We start from the raw sequence: 20,674 nt of genomic DNA on the forward strand, positions 1-20,674 counted from the left end.
CTTTGCCATGCTTCTCTGGCTCGTATGTGCGGGACTTCTTGCAGTGTCAGTTTTACTCAGAGACTTGAGATGAAAGGGTACATTTTAATATTAAGAAAATGAATACATAATGAAATACAATGCAAAATTTTGTCAGCAATTTTAAGCTAAAAATGAGAGACTTCAAATAAATAAGTTGTTAAAGGCTATTTCAGGCTAAATGTCCAAATTTCATTTTCCCTCCTGCTACCCTTTCCTTTTCCTCTACATAGTAAGCCAGTTAACTACAATACAGTATCCTTGGAGTCTGTTGTGATAAAGGATCTATACATAATCTCTTTTTAGGAGCTGTGATGTCTTGGGTATGTTAGTTATTTGTAAGATTTTTCAAAATTATATGTAACAAAGATTTTATTTCAAATCACATATACTTGTTAGCATTCATTTTCTTTTCTTTATTGCATTACAACATATTTATGTTTATAACAGCAGGTATGATAGTTTCATGTCTTAAATTATAAGCTCTATAATATTAGAGCTACATTAAATGAACTTGCAAAAGCCAGTTTGTTTCTATTGTCTTTGTATTTAAATGAAAGATGGATTTTAATTTACTCAGTAAATATATGTGAGATAGACTCCTTTAACTAAAAGGAGCTTTTAGCATTATAAAAACGATCTGCTGAGGTATCAGATATTCTGAGAAATAAGCCTTCGCAATATCTTAAAAATACCTTGTATGATGGTTTTTGGTTAATTTTCTATGGTTGATCTGAGCTAGATTCCCATTTTAAGCTTCATACTGAAAACTAAGTATTAATAGTAGGGCATAATTATTTGATTAATCAAATTCACCATTTGACCATGAATGAGTCAAATATATTTATGGAAATTTGAAGTGATGATCTTTTACACTTAAAATGTAGTTGTAACCCCTTCAGAAAAAGCACAGTAAAGATATACCTTTGACATGTACTCAGTTTAATAACTTTGTATCTTATTTTTTGTGTGTGCCAGTGATTGCATTTTAAACATGTTAATGTTATGGAGATTTTGTCTTGATTTTTAATCAGGTAAAATTAGATGGTCCAGAAAAGGAAACACCAAATCAGAAGAATAGCAGTGACTTCCAGATGAAAAATGAAGATGAAGTGACAAAGGCATGGACAGCATCAGGCTTAAGGGGACGTGCTGATCCCAACTTGAATGCTGTAAAAATTGAAAAGTTATCCGATGATGAAGAAGTAGACATCACAGATGAAACTGATGAGTTGACTTCTCCAGTTCCCCAAAAGGATCTTAGCAGTGTTCTCTTGTTAGACATGTCTAATAATGAAAGACCTGAAACCAGTAAAGCACTGGTTTCTGACAGCCAAGAAGATCCCATTTCTAAATCTTCCAAGGAATACCTTCAGAATATAAAGCAAGGTGAGATGGAAACACTTTCAAGCTCAGGAATTAGACTTTGGACTGAAAATTACAACACCAGTGACCAAAAATTAGTTGAATTAAATGATCAGAAATGTGATAAGCTGATGAAGAACTATGATAAACATGACGGGAATGGAATAACAGATGATGCCAGACAGTTGCCTTCTCCAGAGCCTTGTGAAGCTCAGAAAGACTTGAGTGATAATGAATTGCTTTTTCATTCCTCCTGCCAAGTGGAGGAGGAGAGCCAAGAGGAAGAAGAGCTTAAGCCACCAGAACAAGAAATAGAAGTTGATAGAAATATCATTCAAGAAGAAGAAAAACAAGCAATTCCTGAGTTTTTTGAGGGGCGCCAAGCTAAAACACCAGAACGCTATTTGAAAATTAGGAATTATATTTTGGATCAGTGGTAAGGAAAAATTGTATTTTAGATGCTATTTTAAAGCTTATGAAACTCTAAAGTATGTACATGTGCCTATGCAGAATTTAGTATTTTATAGTCCTAGTGTTCCAGAGAGCTTTAACATATTAATACATTTCAGTAGGCAAGACTTGGTTTCTCATAGTGAAACCATTTGAAAGTTTTGGGAAATGTTGTCATCTGTAGCTGTCTTAACCCATCTGTCTGTTATTTTATTAGAGTCTGTGGTCCTAAAAGAAAAGGGATAAATCATTACCTTAAAAAGCAGTTTCGTAGGACAATGTTAGGAAGACATGGAAAACACTACTGAACTGAAAGAGGGGAAGAATGTCTATCTTCGTTTATGGTGTACTTTGAAGTACAGAGAGAAAACTTTGGTGACAAGGATAGTATCATTTAATGTGGCTTGATTTCAGAAACTATTCTAAAAATCTGCCTTAAGTGCTTTTGACTTTGAACTTGTGACATAATGTGTCAATAATTCCTTTATCAGAATATAAGAATTTTTTTTTTATATATTCAGTTTACCCTCTAAATTGTCAGTACCTTTTATTTGAATTACTTAGTGAGGGATGGGGAACAAGCCAAAAAACTTCCCACTTTATTAGCTTAAATGCTGTGAAAGTGATTTGCATTTTTCGTAATAGTTTAATTAAGACATCATCAAACATTCATGATTGTTACTGCTTCAGGAGCTATTAAATTGTGTAGAGCCGTCTTTACAGAGGGCTTCTGTTCTGACCTAGGAAGATTACCAAAGGAAAAAACCAGGCTTGTTAAATCGGTAACTTTCATTTTACTCACATAATATTAAGCATTTTGACATCTAAAGAAAGCCCTATTCTAAAAGAAAAAAAAATTTTTTTTTCTCGCTTGGTTATTTTGCAAATGATTGAGGTTGGGAAAATGCTAAGTGAGGGTGGTATCAAAGTAAAAGAATACCTATAAGGAACCACTCCTGATACTTACATAGGGCTTTATAGTTTACAGAGAGCTTTTCTTTATCTGATTGCTCAGAACAATCCTGTAAACTAGGCAGGTGGTGTTTTCTCTCTTTGAAAGAATGAGCTTGAGGTCAGGAGGGGCTTAGGGAGCTGACTTGGATTATACAGACCGGTTGTTGACAAAAGAAGGACTTCAATGCAAATCTTGACTCTGTAAATTACTCTTTCCATTATTCTACATTGCCTAGTTCACACTTAAAACAGAAAAATTAAATCTCCCTTGGTATCTAATTTTGTTTTTGGAAATAAGAGCATGAATGGCCAAAATTGAAGTACTTCAAAATAATGACTAAATCAAAAGTGTCTATATAAATTATCAAAGACAGTTTAATGTTACTTTAATCGAATTTCATTTGTTACTTTGAATTTTGGATTTACAGGCAGAGTAATTTATATGGGTAGCATGAATTATATGGCAATAGTTTCCTAATGTCATTGCCTTAGTTCATGAAACCAGTTAAATATTGCTGTTTCAGTATGATTTAGCCGAACAGTATGAAAGCAAAAATAAACGTTTTGAACAGGAACTCAAACCTATTCTCTTCAGAAATAGAACAGAGTATTTAGAGACTGGAGGCGGTGTTAAAAAAAAAAAAATGAAGAATTCAAGTTTTAAGATAAAAAAAGTCCTGCTAGATTTGTTTGTAGCTAGAAGATCTTTTCCATAAAAGCACATGCAGTTGACTCCCTGTTTCGGGGGCTATTTTATTAAAATAGTAACCAGTAATCATGGAATACTTACTAAATGCCCAACATTGTATTTCTTTCTAGTCCTCTTTGATAGCCTTGTCCTCATTTTACAGATGAGAGAAATGAGGTTGAAAGAGGGAACAGCTTGTTCCAGGTCACATTAGGTGGAGGTGATTCCAGAGAATGCAGTCTTGACCCATTATTTTCATACTTACCACTCTGGGCCTTGACTGATTTTTCACACTGCCTCGAATGCTTTTCCCCACTGGATTTTGGTGAATCTCACTTCCTCTTCTCTTTCAGTTCTGCTCAAGGGAGATTAGACGCCTTCTTTCTCTCCCCTGTGTCTACAATAGCTCACATATCTCCTCCCTCTCATTCTCTTACCCTGTATTGTATATATCTTATAGAACTTCTTACCACTGAAAATACTATATTTTTAATTGTGTTTTGTCTCCCCTCTCCCCACCCCAATGATAAATATAGGCTCCATGTTCATTGTTAATTGTTTTGTCCCTCCTGCTTAGAACAATGCTTGGAATACAGAGACAGATTGAAAGAATGAATCATTATATCATAAACAGATATTTCTAGAGGCCTTACCATTTGTTCAGTGCTGTGCTAATACTAAGCTCTTTGTTTAAAGCCTTTTGATTTGTGTAATCTTTAATTAGACCAATACAGTTCATAGCTGCATAGTTTTTTGGTAGCTGGGTATACCCTGCCCATTCCAGCTGTCCTTCCTTCATTTGTGTAGTGTGTGTACTTTTCACACAAGACACACTGAAATCCCACCTTTTTAATGGAACTTCTGCTATCGTCCCATAATCCATACTTTTTACCCTCACTGACCTTCAGAATTTATGATTTTAAATTTGATTTCTGCTTAGGTCTTCCCTGAACACCCTATCTAAAATAGTCTTTACCTCTCTGCCCTGCTGTATCCCCTTATCCTTATTCTGTCTTCCTAGCGCTATTGATACCTGACAATACAGTATTTATTCATTCATTTATTGACTTATTAGAATGTAAGGTCTGAAACTCCAGGAACTTCAGATTCATCTCTGTATCTGTGCCTAGAACAGTGCCTGATATGTAGGACACAAAATATGTATTTGTAGTATAAAGATTGCTTAAGGAATTCCTATGTTATATAATAAATCTGAACACTCAGTTCATAAAGTCTGTGTTTGAATCTTGTCACTTCCTTAACAAAGTGCTTTAATTTCTCTTAGTTTCTTGTTGCTTCATCTCAAAAGTAAGAATAATAAAATCTTTGTAGAGTTGTAAATAACCCATAGTATGGCATCTGTTCTAAGTACTCATAACTGTTTGCTACTCTTACTAAGTTCCATTACTAAGACTTCATGTTATACCATCTAGCATGGTATATTAAGTATATTTAGTTGTTGTTCAGTCGCTCAGTCATGTCTAACTCTTTGCAACCCCATTTACTGCAGCATGCCAGGCTTCCCTGTCCTTCACCATCTCCCAGAGCTTGCTCAAACTCATGTCCATTGAGTTGGTCATGCCATCCGATCATCTCGTCCTTTGTCCCCTTCTCCTGCCTTCAGTCTTTCCCAGCATCAGTGAGAAAAGTGAAAGTGAAAATCACTCAGTCGAATTCAACTCTTTGTGACCCCATGGACTGTATACTGTATACAGGCCAGGATACTGGAGTCGGTAGCCTTTCTCTTCTCCAGGGGATCTTCCCAACCCAGGGATTGAACCCAGGTCTCCTGCATTGCAGGCAGATTCTTTACCAGCTGAGCCACAAGGGAAGCTCAAGAACACTGGAGTGGGTAGCCTATTCCTTCTGCAGCAGATCTTCCCAACCCAGGAATCGAACCAGTGTCTCATGCATTGCAGGCAGATTCTTTACCAACTGAGCTATCAGGGAAGCCCTCCCAGCACCAGGGTCTTTTCTAATAAGTCACCTCTTCATATCAGGTGACCAAAGTATTTAGTAATTGTTTTATTTTGTAAACCTCTTGTTTCTTTCAGTCTTTGGGTATTTCTTGATTCTTTAGCATGGAATATAGTATCTGTTTTCCACTGAGAGCACTTAATGTTACTGGCATAATGATTAATATATAACTTTTAAGCATTTATAAGGTAGCTTGTAATTAAAAGATGCTGTCCAGCAAAGTTAAAGTAAATGAACCTAAGCAATGTATTAAAAATTGGAATGTCTAATACTAAGCATTTTCAACATATTATGAATATGCCCTTTTTATTCAAAGGTTGAGGCTTGCATTTGGGTCTGTAGATAAATATGCTTCTAACTTCAAAGTCCTGGGATCTATGGAGTTTAACGTTTGGGAAGAAATGATACTTGTAAAAGTCACACTGTACTTGTTAATGAGTGTATCATTGAAAAATATTTCATTTCAGAAAAAAGTACACTTGGGTATTATGTATTAGCATTGTATTTACTACACATTTACATATTGAGAAGGGGGTACATTTTAAAAATATTTCAAGTATTAAAAGTTTCCCCCAGAAGTCTTCTTTTATGTTTTTATTTATCCAAAATAATTGTACTTCCGTCTCTTAGGGAAATATGCAAACCGAAATACTTAAATAAGACCTCAGTACGTCCTGGCCTGAAGAACTGTGGGGATGTTAATTGTATTGGACGGATTCATACATACCTCGAATTGATAGGAGCAATCAATTTTGGATGTGGTAAAAATAAAAACCCAACAACATCTTTTACTCAACGTTTTTTATCCTTACAGCACCCATTAATTTCTTTGATGGTCAGAATTCAGGTAGATTTAGTGTTGATAGAGAATACAGAAAGGTGCTCTAATGTTATTGAATAAATGTATTGAGATTTTGTTTTAAAACAGATTTCTGTTGATAAACTATATTTCTTTTTAACCTGCAGTCAAAATAGATGCTTCTAAAGGAAAAATATTAAGTAGTAGAAATGATTTAAGGATGCAATTCTTTGTCAAGTAAAAGTTAATTTTATGAAAAGTCCAGTCAAAGCCCATTTAATTTGGAAATACTGTATTAATGCTAAACATATTGTCTAGCAGTGTTTAAATAAAACAATTTATGAGCCTTTATACTTAAATGTAATAAAAGTGCCAAAATATTTTTTGTGGTAGAAAGTTTCTTTCACCCTAGTTTTTCTCAAATGTAAAGTCATGCATATTTTTAATGTATTCTGCCCTTTTATTGAATTGCTGCTGCTGCTGTACATGAATGTTTTCATGTACAAGTTGCTGGAGTTGGTGCTAGTCATACATAATTTCGAAGAAAGATAATAGTTATAATAGTTGGAAAGTGACAAGTTAATTAGAATGTTGTAACCCGTGGTTTGAGTGGAATATATTCTGTGTTCTGTGTCTATGAAAAGACAACCAGAAAAATTCCTACCAGAGATTATTTCATTTCATGTAGAGATAGATAGAATTTACAGTCTTCCGTGGGCTCTATCCTTCATTTTAGTGTCTTTTCTTGCCCAAAGCAAGGTACCAGGGATGGCTTTATAGGAAAACTAAGATGCCATAGCTTCCCTAGCCACGCAGAGAAAAGTGAAATCATGTTTACTGTATTAGAATACCAAAACTAGCAAAGTAGGCTTAGCACTCATTCAATCAAAAACAAATGACCCATTTCCTGAATGTTTCATTTTATTGAGATTTCCTCATGAAAACAGCATTACTTTCATGTGAGAACTACCAAGTAGCACATCAGATGTATAAGATAGAAACACAGATACTTAAAAAAAAACTTAGAAATTGGGTTGTAATTGTAGATGTCTTCCTATTGTACAAATAATTCTACAAAATAATAGATTGTTTTCTTTTTTTCTGGATTCCAATAGAACAGGCTGTATATAACAGGCCACAACCTGTTGACAAAGTACGAATCAGAGACCGAAAAGACACGGTAGAAGCATACCAGCTTGCCCAGCGCCTGCAGTCTATGGTGAGCAGCCCACGGCTCGCTGAATGGTGGGGTGTTCTTTGCTCTGTTGAGTAGGCTGTGCCTGCTTCTCTTCACCTGTTTGACAAATGGCCATCTAGTAGAAGAAGATGTTTTCTTTCACCCAAGCCATTCACTTTTCTCTTTCCATTCAGTTTAATGTTAATTTATAGGCAAAAAACAAACCCCCCAAATCTAAAAATCATTCACAGACTTTACACAGAAGCACGGTGTTTTGCTTAAAGTGGTCTTAGACTGCTTCATTTTGATATCCGTATCCAACATATCTTTTAAAAACCATACATTTAAGCTCTTTTTTTGTTTCCATTTTCTTTTTGTGCTTAAAATTCTTGCCATAAGATTTAGCTTTTCGGAAGAGCTGTTCAAAATATTTTAGTCTTTTTTAATTCTTGAGGTTAATAAGTTTTACAGGCTTCCATGGTCTTGCATGGCTCAGTGGTAAAGAATTCACCTGCCATTGCAGGAGCCGTGGATTCAATACCTAGGTCAGGAAGATCCCCTGGAGAAGGAAATGGCAACCCACTCCAGCATTCTTGCCTGGGAAATCCCATGGACAGAAAAGCCTGGTGGGCTGTCTGTGAGGTCGCAGAAAAGTCAGACATGCTGAGCAACTAAACAGTAACGAGTTTTACAGTGTCTTACAATGCATGCATCTTATTTTAAAAACAGGTGATCTAACAAGTCTCCCAAAAGGCAGAGTCATGCTGTAGTCTTGTTGGCTTTTACTAATTGTTGCTGTTGTTTAGTTGGTAAGTCGTGTCTGTCTCTTCTGCGACCCCATGGACTCTAACCCACCAGGCTAGAGATTTCCCAGGGAGGAATACTGGAGTGGGTTGCTATTTCCTTCTCCAGGGCTTTACTAATAAAATAGGTGAAATTGGTAATAGGTAAGGTAAATAGAGGAGAAGGCAATGGCACCCCACTCCAGTTCTCTTGCCTGGAAAATCCCATGGGTGAGGAGCCTGGTGGGCTGCAGTCTGTGGAGTCGCTAAGAGTCGGACACGACTGAGCAACTTCACTTTCACTTTTCACTTTCATGCATTGGAGAAGGAAATGGCAACCCACTCCAGTGTTCTTGTCTGGAGAATCCCAGGGACGGGGGAGCCTGGTGGGCTGCCGTCTATGGGTTGCACAGAGTCGGACACGACTGAAACGACTTAGCAGCAACAAGGTAAATAGAAAAGAATAGAAGATGAAAGAGCAGGTTTTTTTCCTCAGAGTATTTAGGCTATAAAACACGTCTACCCTAGTTTTTTTGTTTTTGTTTTTTTCCACCACGGAATACACTTTGTTTTTGTTTTTAAAGAAAATGTTTTCATTTACAGTTGCTAGAGTTGGTGCTAGTCATACATATTCGTAAGTCTGAGATACAATTATTTTGCTTCTAGTTTTCATTATTATACCTCTGGCTGTGTGCTGTTTCTAGTTTTCTACCATGAAGTCATTTTTGTGGTGGTTCTTCTTGGCCCTAAAAAATATTCTTTTCCTACAGTTGTAACTCCCATACGATGAAAGGAGGTAAAAATTAAAGGAGAAATCAGAATAAAATTTCAAAAATCATTACTTACTTATTTTTGAGCCAAATGCTAACTGTTGAACATAAATTAATAAAATATAGTCAGGCATTGCTGATCAGGGATTACAGTAATTTAATGGAGAAATTGATGTTTAGGAAATAATCTTTTTGGTTTTATATATTAATGTGCTGGAATTTCTCCAAGCTAATCTTGTTACCTTTTGCTTTATTTTTAATTTCATTAACAGCGCACAAGGAGACGCAGAGTCCGAGACCCTTGGGGAAATTGGTGTGATGCAAAAGATTTGGAAGGGCAGACATTTGAGGTAACTTTGATCCCGTCAGATGACTCAGAAGTAAAAATTGTTTTGTCAGTGTACATTTGTTTATCTTTAATGTCACATATATTATACTTGTTTTATACGTCTAGATGTATAGGTTTCTTTCCCATGTTAATTTGTCTAAAAGTCGCCAATAAACAACAAAGAAAAAGATACTGAGGATGCAGTTAACTAGAAGTGTGACTGGTTTTCAGAACCGTGATGATCTGTCCCAGTATTCTGGTCTTTAGCTCCAGAATATCTGTCAGCGTGCCAGGAAGGTGTGCCCTGTTCATTTCAGTAAACAGTTCCTGAATGATGTTCTGATATACCAATTAAAATGTTGTTCTGAGCATTAGACATAAATTGAATTACAAATATTAAAGTATTATTTCTACTAACAAAAATTATGGTTCTATAAAGAAACATAGGCAGTGAATTATGTATGTACATGCGTGCACACACACGCACCTTCTATGACTATATAATCTGTTTGTGAACAACCAGTGCTGTTAAATGGGAAGAATGTATGAATGTGTACTGCTGGCTTTGTTACACTGGGTAACTGTATCAAATCTCAGGGTTTTATTTATAATCCCCTCAAAGGTTGAATAAAATGTATGAAGGTCCTAATACTCGGTACTCAGTAAGTCTTGCATATACCAGGTGTTCAAAAAGTGTTAGTTCTCTTCTTTCTCTCTTCCCCATTCCCTGTCCCCAGCCTGACACATGAGTATTATTCTAGGCACAGCAATTAGTGACACATGGTCCCTGCCTTGAAGGAATTTACATTTCTAGTAGGAAAGATAAAACCTTTGGTGAGTTCCATCAAATTGGTTCCAAGAAATAAAAGATTGACCTAACAGGTATGATCAGGGTAGGTTTCACAGAAGATGTGATGTTTCATCTGTGACTTAAAGGATGAGCAAGAGAATCTCACAATGTGGAAATGTAGATGAGGGACTCTCAGCTGAAAGAGACATATAAGTAAAGGTACAGACATGTACCAGACATGGGAAAATATCAGGTATAGTCTAGAAAAGGTATGTAGTTCATATGGGCTCAAGTATAAGACTGATACGTGACTGTGTGCACTTTAGTCGCTTCAGTTGTGTCTGACTTTGTGACTCCATGGACTGTAGCCTACCAGGCTCCTCTGTCCATGGGTTGCCATGACCTGCTCCAGGAGATCTTCCCAACCCAGGGATCAAACCGATGACTCTCATCTCCTGCATTGGCTGGCGGGTTCTGTACCAGTAGTGTGCCCTGGGAAACCCAATAAGACTGGTAGTAGATAAGAAATGAGAGTTATTTTATTTTATATTTATGTAGGATTTACTGTGTTAGACACTACTGTCAGTATTTCACAAACATTAATTCATTTCGTCTTCACAGTAATATCATAGCATTGTTATTATTATCATTCCCATTTTAAAGATGAGGACAGCAAACACAGAATGCTTCAGTAACTTGGCCAGAGTCACCCAGCTAGTGTGAGGCAGAGCCAGGTGGTGTCTCCGCAGAATGTGTGCACATTAGCTTTATGCTGTGGTGTCACTTTATTAATTCTTCCTTCAGTGGTTGATGGATGCTTTGATCAAATGGTGGGGGTTTTTTTTTAGCATCTCTCTGCTGAGGAGTTGGCAAGAAGAAGAGAAGAGGAAAAATGCAAACTTGGTAAACCTTCAAAAGTACCAAGACCAACAAAAAGGTATAATTTGACATTATACAAGTGTGATTTTGTTAATAGTCATAAATGATTAGAAAACGTATGGAAGGAATATCTGATGTTGCAGCATTATATTGTTCACTTATGAAGTTTAAAAATACTGCTGAAAGTTAAAATTTTTTTATTTCACTGATTGTTAATTTGGGAGACCATAGCAAAAGTTTTAATTTGTTCTTGTTCAATAAATATAGGATCCAACATATGTTGTGAGGCCTTGTTTATGACAGGTGGTTATTTAACTCCTTAGACATTATAAACCAGTAACCTCATGAAATGACTAATTCCCTCTTTGGTTGGTGCTGAATGTTACTGAGGCTCTTTTTTTTTTTTTTTTTTTTAATAATATAAAGTATGTAGCTTGTAACATTAAGGGTCACTGTATAAATTAAATGCCTAGATTTTCTAGACCCTCACTTCCTGCAGATGACCCATGAAATAGACTGTAGTTTTGTCAAGTGTCCCTTTTAAAACAAGATATCCAGGAACACCTCTTGGTTATTTGCAGTGGAAAGAGCCCTAATACTCAGCAGTTAGATGTTCCTGGGTAAGTTACATAATGCCTTTATAAGCCTTAGGTCCTCATTTATAAAATAATAACTTGAACAGTTAGCACTGTTAGCTATGTTTTAAGCATATCACGTATATTAACTCATTTAATCCTCATAACAACCCTATGAAGTAGTTAATATAATCATTCCCATTTTATAAATGAGGAGACTGAGAGGCACAAAGAGGTTATATAACTTGCCCATGCTTGTTAATGGTGGTGGTGTCATTTAACTCAGGCATTAATGCTTAAGAATCCGTGCTCCTAACCATTACATTATATATCACCTCTCTAAAATTAAAATCAAACTTTAGAATTGTTGTGAGAATAAATTAAATAGATAAGCTACAGTCATCCATAAACTAGGACTCCTCATCTCATGTCTAGACATTTGATTTCCTGAATCGAAATGTGAAACATACTGTAATTTTCAAGTCATTCTTCCAAGTAGGATCTTTTTGAATCCGATTCACTTTTTTCATATTAGTCTTCATAGCTTTGAATCATCAACATTTCAATAAGCTTGCCTTTTCCACCATTGATCACTGATTAAAATGTTAAACAGAAATAATGTGAACCTGAGACATCATTGTTGAATCAGCTGTATATTACCACAGTTAACCCAATTAACCCATTCTTCATCTATGCAGAAGAATAATCATAGCAGATGTCTTGCTTACATTTAATAACTATATTTGAGTCTTTATGAGTCTGCTAGTTTCTAGCATATCATTGTTATCAAAAGTGAAATTTAGGTGTATCTATCAAGGGGACGACAGAGGATGATATGGCTGGATGGCATCACTGACTCGATGGACGCGAGTCTGAGTGAACTCCAGGAGTTGGTGATGGACAGGGAGGCCTGGCGTGCTGCAGTTCATGGGGTCACAAAGAGTCGGACACGACTGAGCGACTGAACTGAACTGAACTGATCATGACTTATATTTTCATGAGCCCATTATTCTTAGTCACCTCTTCACTTGCTAAAGGCTTGCAAAGCAGTTGTTAAATAACTTTTTCTAGAATTTTCCTCTGCTGCTTTTTTGGTGAAAACAGGCCTGAAAACAGGACTATTCCTAGTCCTCCCGTAATTTTCCATTCTCTACAGTGCCGCAAAAAGTGCTGATGGTGGTTTCGATGATGGTTCTTCAAAGTGCTCTGGGATGTAAATGCTTTGTTTCTATTTTCTTAACTCTCTTGACTTTTTCTTTTTTTTTTTTCCATTTTATTTGCGTTGATTAAGCACTTTCTAATTTGAACATCTTCCTCATTCAGCACTTTTTAAATGCCTACTGTTCTCAGTATTTGGAATACAGTATTCAGCAAAACAAAGTGTCTCATCCCCTAGCACTAAGTCTTTGGTAGAATAGGAACTAAATAGTTCTGCTCTTTCCCAGTTGTTAACATGAACATATTCCTTGTTTATTTGCTTTCTCTGGATGGAGCCTAACAGTTTTTATTTTTCTGAAACCTCAATTCTTTATTGGTCAAAGCCTTTCTAATATTTCTCACAAATTTATACATGTTTTTGTATCTAGCTTTGGTTAGGTGGCCCTCTTTCCATCTTTTATACTTCATTTTAAAAGATGAGTTTACCAAAGAACTTTGTATATACATTAATTTCTTTAACAGAATTGTTTGTCATTTATTCATTCAGCAAAGATTTACTGAGTGCTTCCTTTATCCTGAACGCATTGTACTGACAAATGTTTCTGAGAAACATCTATCTTTCTTGAACTTCCTTTCCTATCTTATGTCAGAGTTAGGTTTCCATTGAAACCTGCTTTCAGTGTAGGACACATCTGGCCATTTATAATGTTCTCTTTGGGTGTTAAAAGAAATTAAGACAACAAAATTACTTTCTCAAAGGTCCTGTTGTTTCTCAAATTTTTAGTCAAGTCCAAAAGAACTGTGCTTCTTTCTAAAGGTTTATGTCATAAATTCTCCTAGTTTATTATTTTTCCACTTGGAAAGAATTTAGGTTTAGATTATTGGTATACATTTTCAAATTTGTGAATAAATTATGTTATTGAAATTATATTAGGAATGATTTTCTTTTCTTTTTCCTTTTCCAGCTCATTTGATCCCTTCCAACTGATACCTTGTAATTTTTTCAGTGAAGAAAAGCAGGTACTATTCATTCATCACAGAATGACCATAAATAATACCCTCCTCTCTGACATGAAATATTCTTTTTCTATGTGTGCAAGGCATGTGTATATGAAAGGTTGGATAAGGCAGGGTACACTAAGGGTCAGATGAATGATACAGATGGAAAATGAGAAAGAATTTCTCCATGCTAGGGCTTTGAATTATACTTATATTTCTTTAAAAGTCTGATTTGTGCTGAGCCTTGGTTGGTAGTGAGAACTTGGTGTGATAGATAAAGGAGAAAAGGGTGGACATTCCAGTTAGAAAGAATAAAATCTCTATTTTTATGCTCCCCCATTTTTTTTTTTTTTATATTTCAGGAGCCATTTCAGGTGAAAGTAGCTTCAGAAGCACTTTTAATAATGGATTTGGTAAGGATATTATATTGTGTTTACTTAGTTATTCTGATTTCCATTCTTGTGTATTTTTATTGCAGGCATAAGAGAGAGTATGGAAGACGTGTATTTTGGATCTTAACTATCCTCTTTTACAAGGAATCTAAAAATAAGTCTTTTCTTTTGGAGAAAAGCCAAACAATTGCATGTTTCCATATTTTAGAGAAAATAAATTAATGTGAGTTCTTGCAGAGTGTTTCTCATCATTAACCCTATTTTAATTTCCTAGTATCCTTGTCTGCTGCCTTCTAGATAACTGCAACAAAGCACAACTCTTATAATTTGGAGGCTTCTTGTTTTGCACTAAACTACTGAGATCTCCAGTAGTTGTGTATGTGTTCATGGTATTTTTCTATAGGAGGACCCAGAGTAGTTTTACTTTGTATCCTTATGATACCTTTCCTGTGTAGGGAGAGCAAAACAGTATCTTCATTTTGTAAATGTAAAAAATGGCATCTTGGAGTGTTTAAATGTTTGGTTCAGTTTCTTAGCCAGCAGTAAAGATAGGTCTTAAATCCTAAGTCTGTGTATGCTGAGCCTAGCATCTGGTTCCTCTACTGTGTTAATTCATTTTAGAAAAGTATAATTATCATACTTGTAAATGACTCTATAAGTGAGATTTGTTCTGGTATTTTGTCAGATGGATTTGGTTTGTATGTTTGGACTAAGTCTATCTTGTTTTTCTTTTAGCATGCTCATGTTTCTATGGCAGAAGTGATTGGTCTGTTAGGAGGAAGATATTCAGAAGCTGATAAAATAGTTGAGGTAAGTTTTCTCTTAAAATCTTAATCTTAAAAATTATTTAGTCTTGCTGGTATACCAAGTGTTTTTATAGATTTCAGTGCATATAATTAACATATAAACTTTATGATATAAATGAGAATATGCAAATGTAGAAAGTTATTTGTTTCCTGGGACTTCCCTGGTGACCCGGTGGTTAAGAATCTGCCTTGCAATGCAGGGCATGCAGGTTTGATCCCTGGCCTGGAACTGAGATCCCGCATGCCGCGGGGCACCTAAGCCTATGTGCTGCGTCATGCACAGCCACGAAAGAGCCTGCATGCCACAGCTAAGACCCAATGCAGCCAAATAAGTAAATATTTTTTTTCAAAGGAGGAAGAATGTTTTGTGTTCCTGGAGGTTACTAAACATTCCATGTATTGAGCACCTGTTTCCCTTTCCCACCAAGAAGGAGGGAACATCGCCAGGCCTTGGTTCCATATTGCCTTCACCAGTAAAAGCTTCAACTCCTAAGAGGTCACCTTATAATAGAAACTCGGTATACATTATTTGCGAGAAATTACCATAAATAATAGGGGTTATTGAATGACTTTTTACAAACATTAATATGGGCTGACCAACACTTCACTTATCTGAGTAGAAAAACGGATTTTGAGTTCCTAGCATACAGTCACACTTTTGGAGAGTACTTCATTTGCAAGTTAAAGGCTGCCTGTGATAGAGACAAATAAAAGACTTGGCTTTAAAGAGTTTCTGTTTCTGTGTATGAATTCTGTGTAGAATTAACAGGATTTCAGTATAATCATTTAAGGATTAATCCTTTATAGGTCTGTGCAGCAGAACCGTGTAACAGTCTGAGTACAGGACTACAGTGTGAGATGGATCCTGTCTCACAAACACAAGCCTCGGAAACCTTGGCTGTCAGGGGCTATAGTGTTATTGGATGGTATCATTCTCATCCTGCCTTTGACCCTAATCCTTCCTTACGAGATATTGACACTCAAGCCAAATACCAGGTGTGTTTATAGGTCTTTGTGTATATAGTCTGTAAATAATTGCACATTCTCTCCCCTCTCATTGTTTTCTATTAATTAAATATGCTTAGAAATAACATTTCTAGCAAAGTAATTACAAGAGTAATCTATGTATTTTGTTTAATACAGACAAGCCATTACAGTATAGTGATAATTCTTCCCAGAGCCTTTAAAAATGATGGGCTGACTAGAACAGAGACTAGGTACAACTGAAATAATTGGAAATATCATGTATTTTGCATCTCTGGAAAAAAGTTTTATTTTATTCTTCAGTTTTATGTTTGATATCTGGATGTTTTCACTGTTGGCAACTGATTGTAACTTATTACCATATTGGTAGAGATTACAGCTGAAGGGTAGTGAATAAAGTTTATAAATGTATTCATGGAAAATGTAGATTATATAGGCCAGGTGATCTTTTCAGGTTGGGTTGGACAAGCCTGAAAATTTTAGGGTATGGAATAAATTTAATCTAGTTGCTGTTTGGAAGTGAAGTTTCTAACACACCTTTGCATTCCCTTGTCCTCTATTAGGTGTATAAAATGTTGGTATGGATAAATACTGACTTTTAAGTCTATGTAGTTGAACTAATTATACTTTTTTTTTTTTTTAATTATAGAGTTACTTCTCCAGAGGCGGTGCAAAGTTCATTGGGATGATTGTTAGTCCTTATAATCGAAATAATCCTTTACCTTATTCTCAGATTACCTGCCTGGTTATAAGTGATGAAATTAGCCCAGATGGCTCTTATCGTAAGTTTTCAACAAAAACAGTTCTACTTGTACTTTCATTTTTTTGAATCTTAAAAAATCACAGAATTTATACCTAGGCAGAGCAATTTGATGGAAAAGTCTGTGTCCTCAACTAGGGAGTCACTGTTCAGATACCATGTAGTAGAGCCACCCTCTTTCCTTTTATGATTTCCTCCTACAGTAAAGCCCCCATGGTTACCACGGCCACTGGGCGAAAACATTACAATGCAGTGATAACTTAGAGCTAGCTAGTGTGTATATGAGGTCCTGGAGACACTGCAGGAAGCGGAACAGACAAAACCTCTTCTGTTTTCTTGAACGTTTTTTGATAAATACAGTTTTTTCTCTGCAATGGCATCAAATAAATAAAAAGATAAAAAGAACAGTGACCACCCTACCACACACTCTCCATGACTTCCCAGTTTAGGCTCAACAGTGCTTATTTTTATATCTATCTCAGGAAAGAATTTGGGTTGGTTTAGCCCATCATGACTCAGTTCCTTTGGGACTTAATGTCCACTGCTGTTCCAGTCAGCTCTGGCTGGATAGGGAATTAGACTAAGAAAAGTAGGGATCTTTAAGATGGGAATGCAGATAGAAGTGAAAGATCAGAGGAGACAGTTAATATCGCTAGGATATTTTCTTTTCATCCTGATACCACTGCTCTAGTTGACTGACTGTACTCTCTGGGTGCTGTCACTCTACATCATATTCTTTCCCATTCGCTCATGAGCCCCTTGAACGTAGATACTATATTGTACTCATTTTTCTACTCTCAGTTTCTAGCCCAGTGCATGGTGTAATGTAGATTTAACAAATTAATTTCTTCATTCTTAATGATGTCACTCAGATGCCCTGTCTCTGGTAAAGACCCCAGCACCACTACCTTCCATCTCATTTACCGTTAGTTTCTGTTCTTTGTGCACTTGCAGCACTTGTTTCCTGCCTTCATGGTTATTTTCATCTTTTAATATAATTTATTTAGCTTGTCTCACTAAATGCCCATTTTGAACATAGCACACACACATACATATATATATATGTGTGTATATATATATCATTCTTTACCCCAGTATAATTTTACAAAAAGTTAAAAAAGGAAGAATCACAGTAAAATCGTTCTCAGTTTGTTTATTTATTTATTTATTTATTATTTATTTTTGTTCTCAGTTTAAATCATGTCTTAATATGACATACTGCTAGATTTGGGGAGTGAACCTCTAATGTGCTGTCTGTACATTCACCTGTGGCTACATATGATGGCTTAAATAAATTAGAATTAAATGAAATTTAAAATTTAGTTCCTAGAATCCTACTTCTGGTCAAAATGAAGTAACAAGGACCTGTCTGATACAACTGGAAAACTGGACAAAAGATAGAAAACAATGGTATTTATAATATCAAGCAGTGAAGGATATGATTGCTGAGAGATGGGAAGCATAAAAGCGAGCCCAAGTTACTCTGGCTTATTAGCTTAAAAAAACTTCCAGTTATGGCACAAGGAGGAGAAACCCACCCAGGATCTAGCTGATTCTGAGTTGACCTGATGGAGATAAGACCAAGGAGACCAGGGCAACTAAATTTGCAGGACAGAGTACCAGAGAGCAGAAATGCTACCTGGAGAAACTCCAGAGATGTATAGAAGGTTCAGATTTCGTATTTAGCAAGATACAGACCAGTGCATGTGTGTGAAGAAACTACCCCAGATGAGAAGGAATCACCCCAAAGCTTAGCAGGCCCAGTGCTGGGGGCTCATGTAAGTTGCTGTCAGACAGCACACAAGTGTCCCTGTGAACATGACTGCAAAAAGTTCTCTTGAGTAGAGCTGCCTCTTCCACTGTTAACACTGCTTATTAGGTCTTAATCCTTAGTCCTTTGCTCCTCTTGGAAACCTTCTGGTTCAAGAATTGATTAAAATTTCTCACAAGCCATGCGATACCTTATATTACAGTACTTTGAACTGGGTGCTTGACATATTGACTTGTTTGTTCATTAATTTATGTCTAATGGCTAATCATTTCTCTACTTGTAATAGGCAGCAAATATACTTAGTAATTAGTTTTATTCTGACATGTGTGGATAAAAATAATCAGTGCATATGTGTGTAATTGAATTATTTTGCTGTATACTTGAAAATAGCATAAATTAATTATATCTCAATTTTAAAAAATAATAAGCCTATCAAAAGTAATCAGTACAAAAAAAATTTTTTTTTTAATTAAAAAAAAAGGAATCAGTACAAAAGGAAATTTTTACTAGTTTAGTACCTTTTTTTAACTTATAAAATACTCATTACCAAATAGAGATGTATAATGTGTGTATGTGTATTTTCTTTTTTATGAGCACAGACTGAAAATGCATTTATTTGTTTACCTCTATTTTAGTCTCATTTTTTACTTCCATTAAGAATAGGAGTTGCTTACCTGGATTCAGATCCCAGCTCTGACATGCTTTTGTTATTTTACCTAGGGCAGGTTACTTAATATCACTCATTCTTTGCCACCTCTGTAAAATGAGAAAAAATTATTACCTTGCTTACGGGGCATTGTAGAGACTGTCAGTAATGCATGTAAGTGCTTAGTAAATAATAGGTCTAAAGTAGGTAGTTACAATTATAGTTATAGCCTGTGCTTACTTGGTAATCAAAACATATCAAGTAAATGATTGTTATCACAAAAGGAGTTTGTGTGGTAGCTTATGTACTATAATGTGTCACTCAAGTTCTTGGAGGGGGAAAACAAAATGGAAGAGAATTGAGAAATGAAAAAAATCAGCTATCATCATGCTATTTGTTCCCTTCTCTCCTTCCATACACCTGAAAAAAAAAATGGGGAGAAAAAGCCTTTTTAGAGCATATTGACAAATTATGTTTGCATTGTATGGAAGTATAGTTATGATTCTTTTTTTCCCCTAGTACCTTCTGATTTGCTGGCATTTTATTTACTTGAGAAGCTTTATGATGGCAAAAATGCAAGTTGAGAGGCAATATGATGTAAAGGTTAAGAACATAAGCTTGAGCCAAACTGCCTGATTTCAAATCCTGGCTCTATCTCTTGCTAGTTATGTATTAATAAGTCCAAGAACAGATTATTTAATATAGCCTTTCTGTGGCTCAATGTCATAAAAAAAAAGAAATGGAATAATACTGGTTGCTAGTTCATGTGGTGGTGGTGTTAGTCGCTTAGTCATGTCTGACTCTTTGCAGTCCTATTGACTGTAGCTCCTCTGTCCATGGATTCTCCAGACAAGAATACTGGAGTGGGTTGCCATTCCCTTCTCCAAGCTAGTTCATGTCAATGGCCTTTATTGTTGTTATTCAGTCACTGAGTCAAGTCTGGCTCTTTGGGACCCTGTGGACTGTAGTACACCAGGCTCCTCTGTCCTCCATTGTCTCTCAGAGTTTGCTCAAATTCCCGTCCATTGAGTCAGTAATGCTATCTAACCTTCTCATACTCTGCCACCCCCTTCTCCTATTGTCTTCAGTCCTTCCCAGCATCAGAGTCTTTTCCAATGAGTCAGTTTTTCGCATCAGGTAGCCAAAGTATTGGAGCTTCAACTTCAGCTCAGTCCTTCCAATGAATATTCAGAACTTATTTCCTTTACGATTGACTGGTTCGATCTCCTTGCAGTCCAAGGGACTCTGAAGAGTCTCCTCTTGAGACTCCTCCTCCAGCACCACAATTTGAAAGCATAAGTTCTGTGGTGCTCAACCTTCTTTATGGTCCAGCTCTCATTTCCATACATGATTACTGGAAAAACCATAGCTTTGACTAGACAGACCTTTGTTGGCAAAGTGATGTCTCTGTTTTTGAATATGCTGTCTAGGTTTATCATAGCTTTCTTTCCAAGGAGCAGGCATCTTCTGATTTCATGGCTGCAGTCACCATTTGCAGTGATTTGGGAGCCCAAGAAAAGGAAATCTGTTACTGCTTTCACTCCTTCTATTTGCATTGAAGTAATGGGACCAGATGCCATGATTTTTGTTTGAATGTCAAGTTTAA

The 20,674-nt window shown here is 36.0% G+C and overlaps 1 protein-coding gene across 3 annotated transcripts in view; it reads left to right on the top strand.

Moving 5' to 3' along the window:
* MYSM1 (Myb like, SWIRM and MPN domains 1) overlaps positions 1–20,674 on the top strand; it is a 42,593-nt gene that overhangs the window by 13,891 nt on the left and 8,028 nt on the right. For all 3 annotated transcript variants that reach the window (XM_040232730.1, XM_040232731.1, XM_040232732.1), the window contains 10 exons: positions 1,053–1,819; positions 6,083–6,213; positions 7,367–7,470; positions 9,253–9,330; positions 10,947–11,035; positions 13,676–13,730; positions 14,072–14,122; positions 14,837–14,911; positions 15,715–15,903; positions 16,541–16,673. In XM_040232730.1, coding sequence (XP_040088664.1) covers positions 1,053–1,819; positions 6,083–6,213; positions 7,367–7,470; positions 9,253–9,330; positions 10,947–11,035; positions 13,676–13,730; positions 14,072–14,122; positions 14,837–14,911; positions 15,715–15,903; positions 16,541–16,673 — 1,672 coding nt within the window. The remainder of the gene's footprint in view (positions 1–1,052; positions 1,820–6,082; positions 6,214–7,366; positions 7,471–9,252; positions 9,331–10,946; positions 11,036–13,675; positions 13,731–14,071; positions 14,123–14,836; positions 14,912–15,714; positions 15,904–16,540; positions 16,674–20,674) is intronic.

The sequence above is a fragment of the Oryx dammah genome, unplaced genomic scaffold (genome assembly GCF_014754425.2).
Source record: "Oryx dammah isolate SB20612 unplaced genomic scaffold, SCBI_Odam_1.1 HiC_scaffold_28, whole genome shotgun sequence".
NCBI lineage: Eukaryota > Metazoa > Chordata > Mammalia > Artiodactyla > Bovidae > Oryx > Oryx dammah.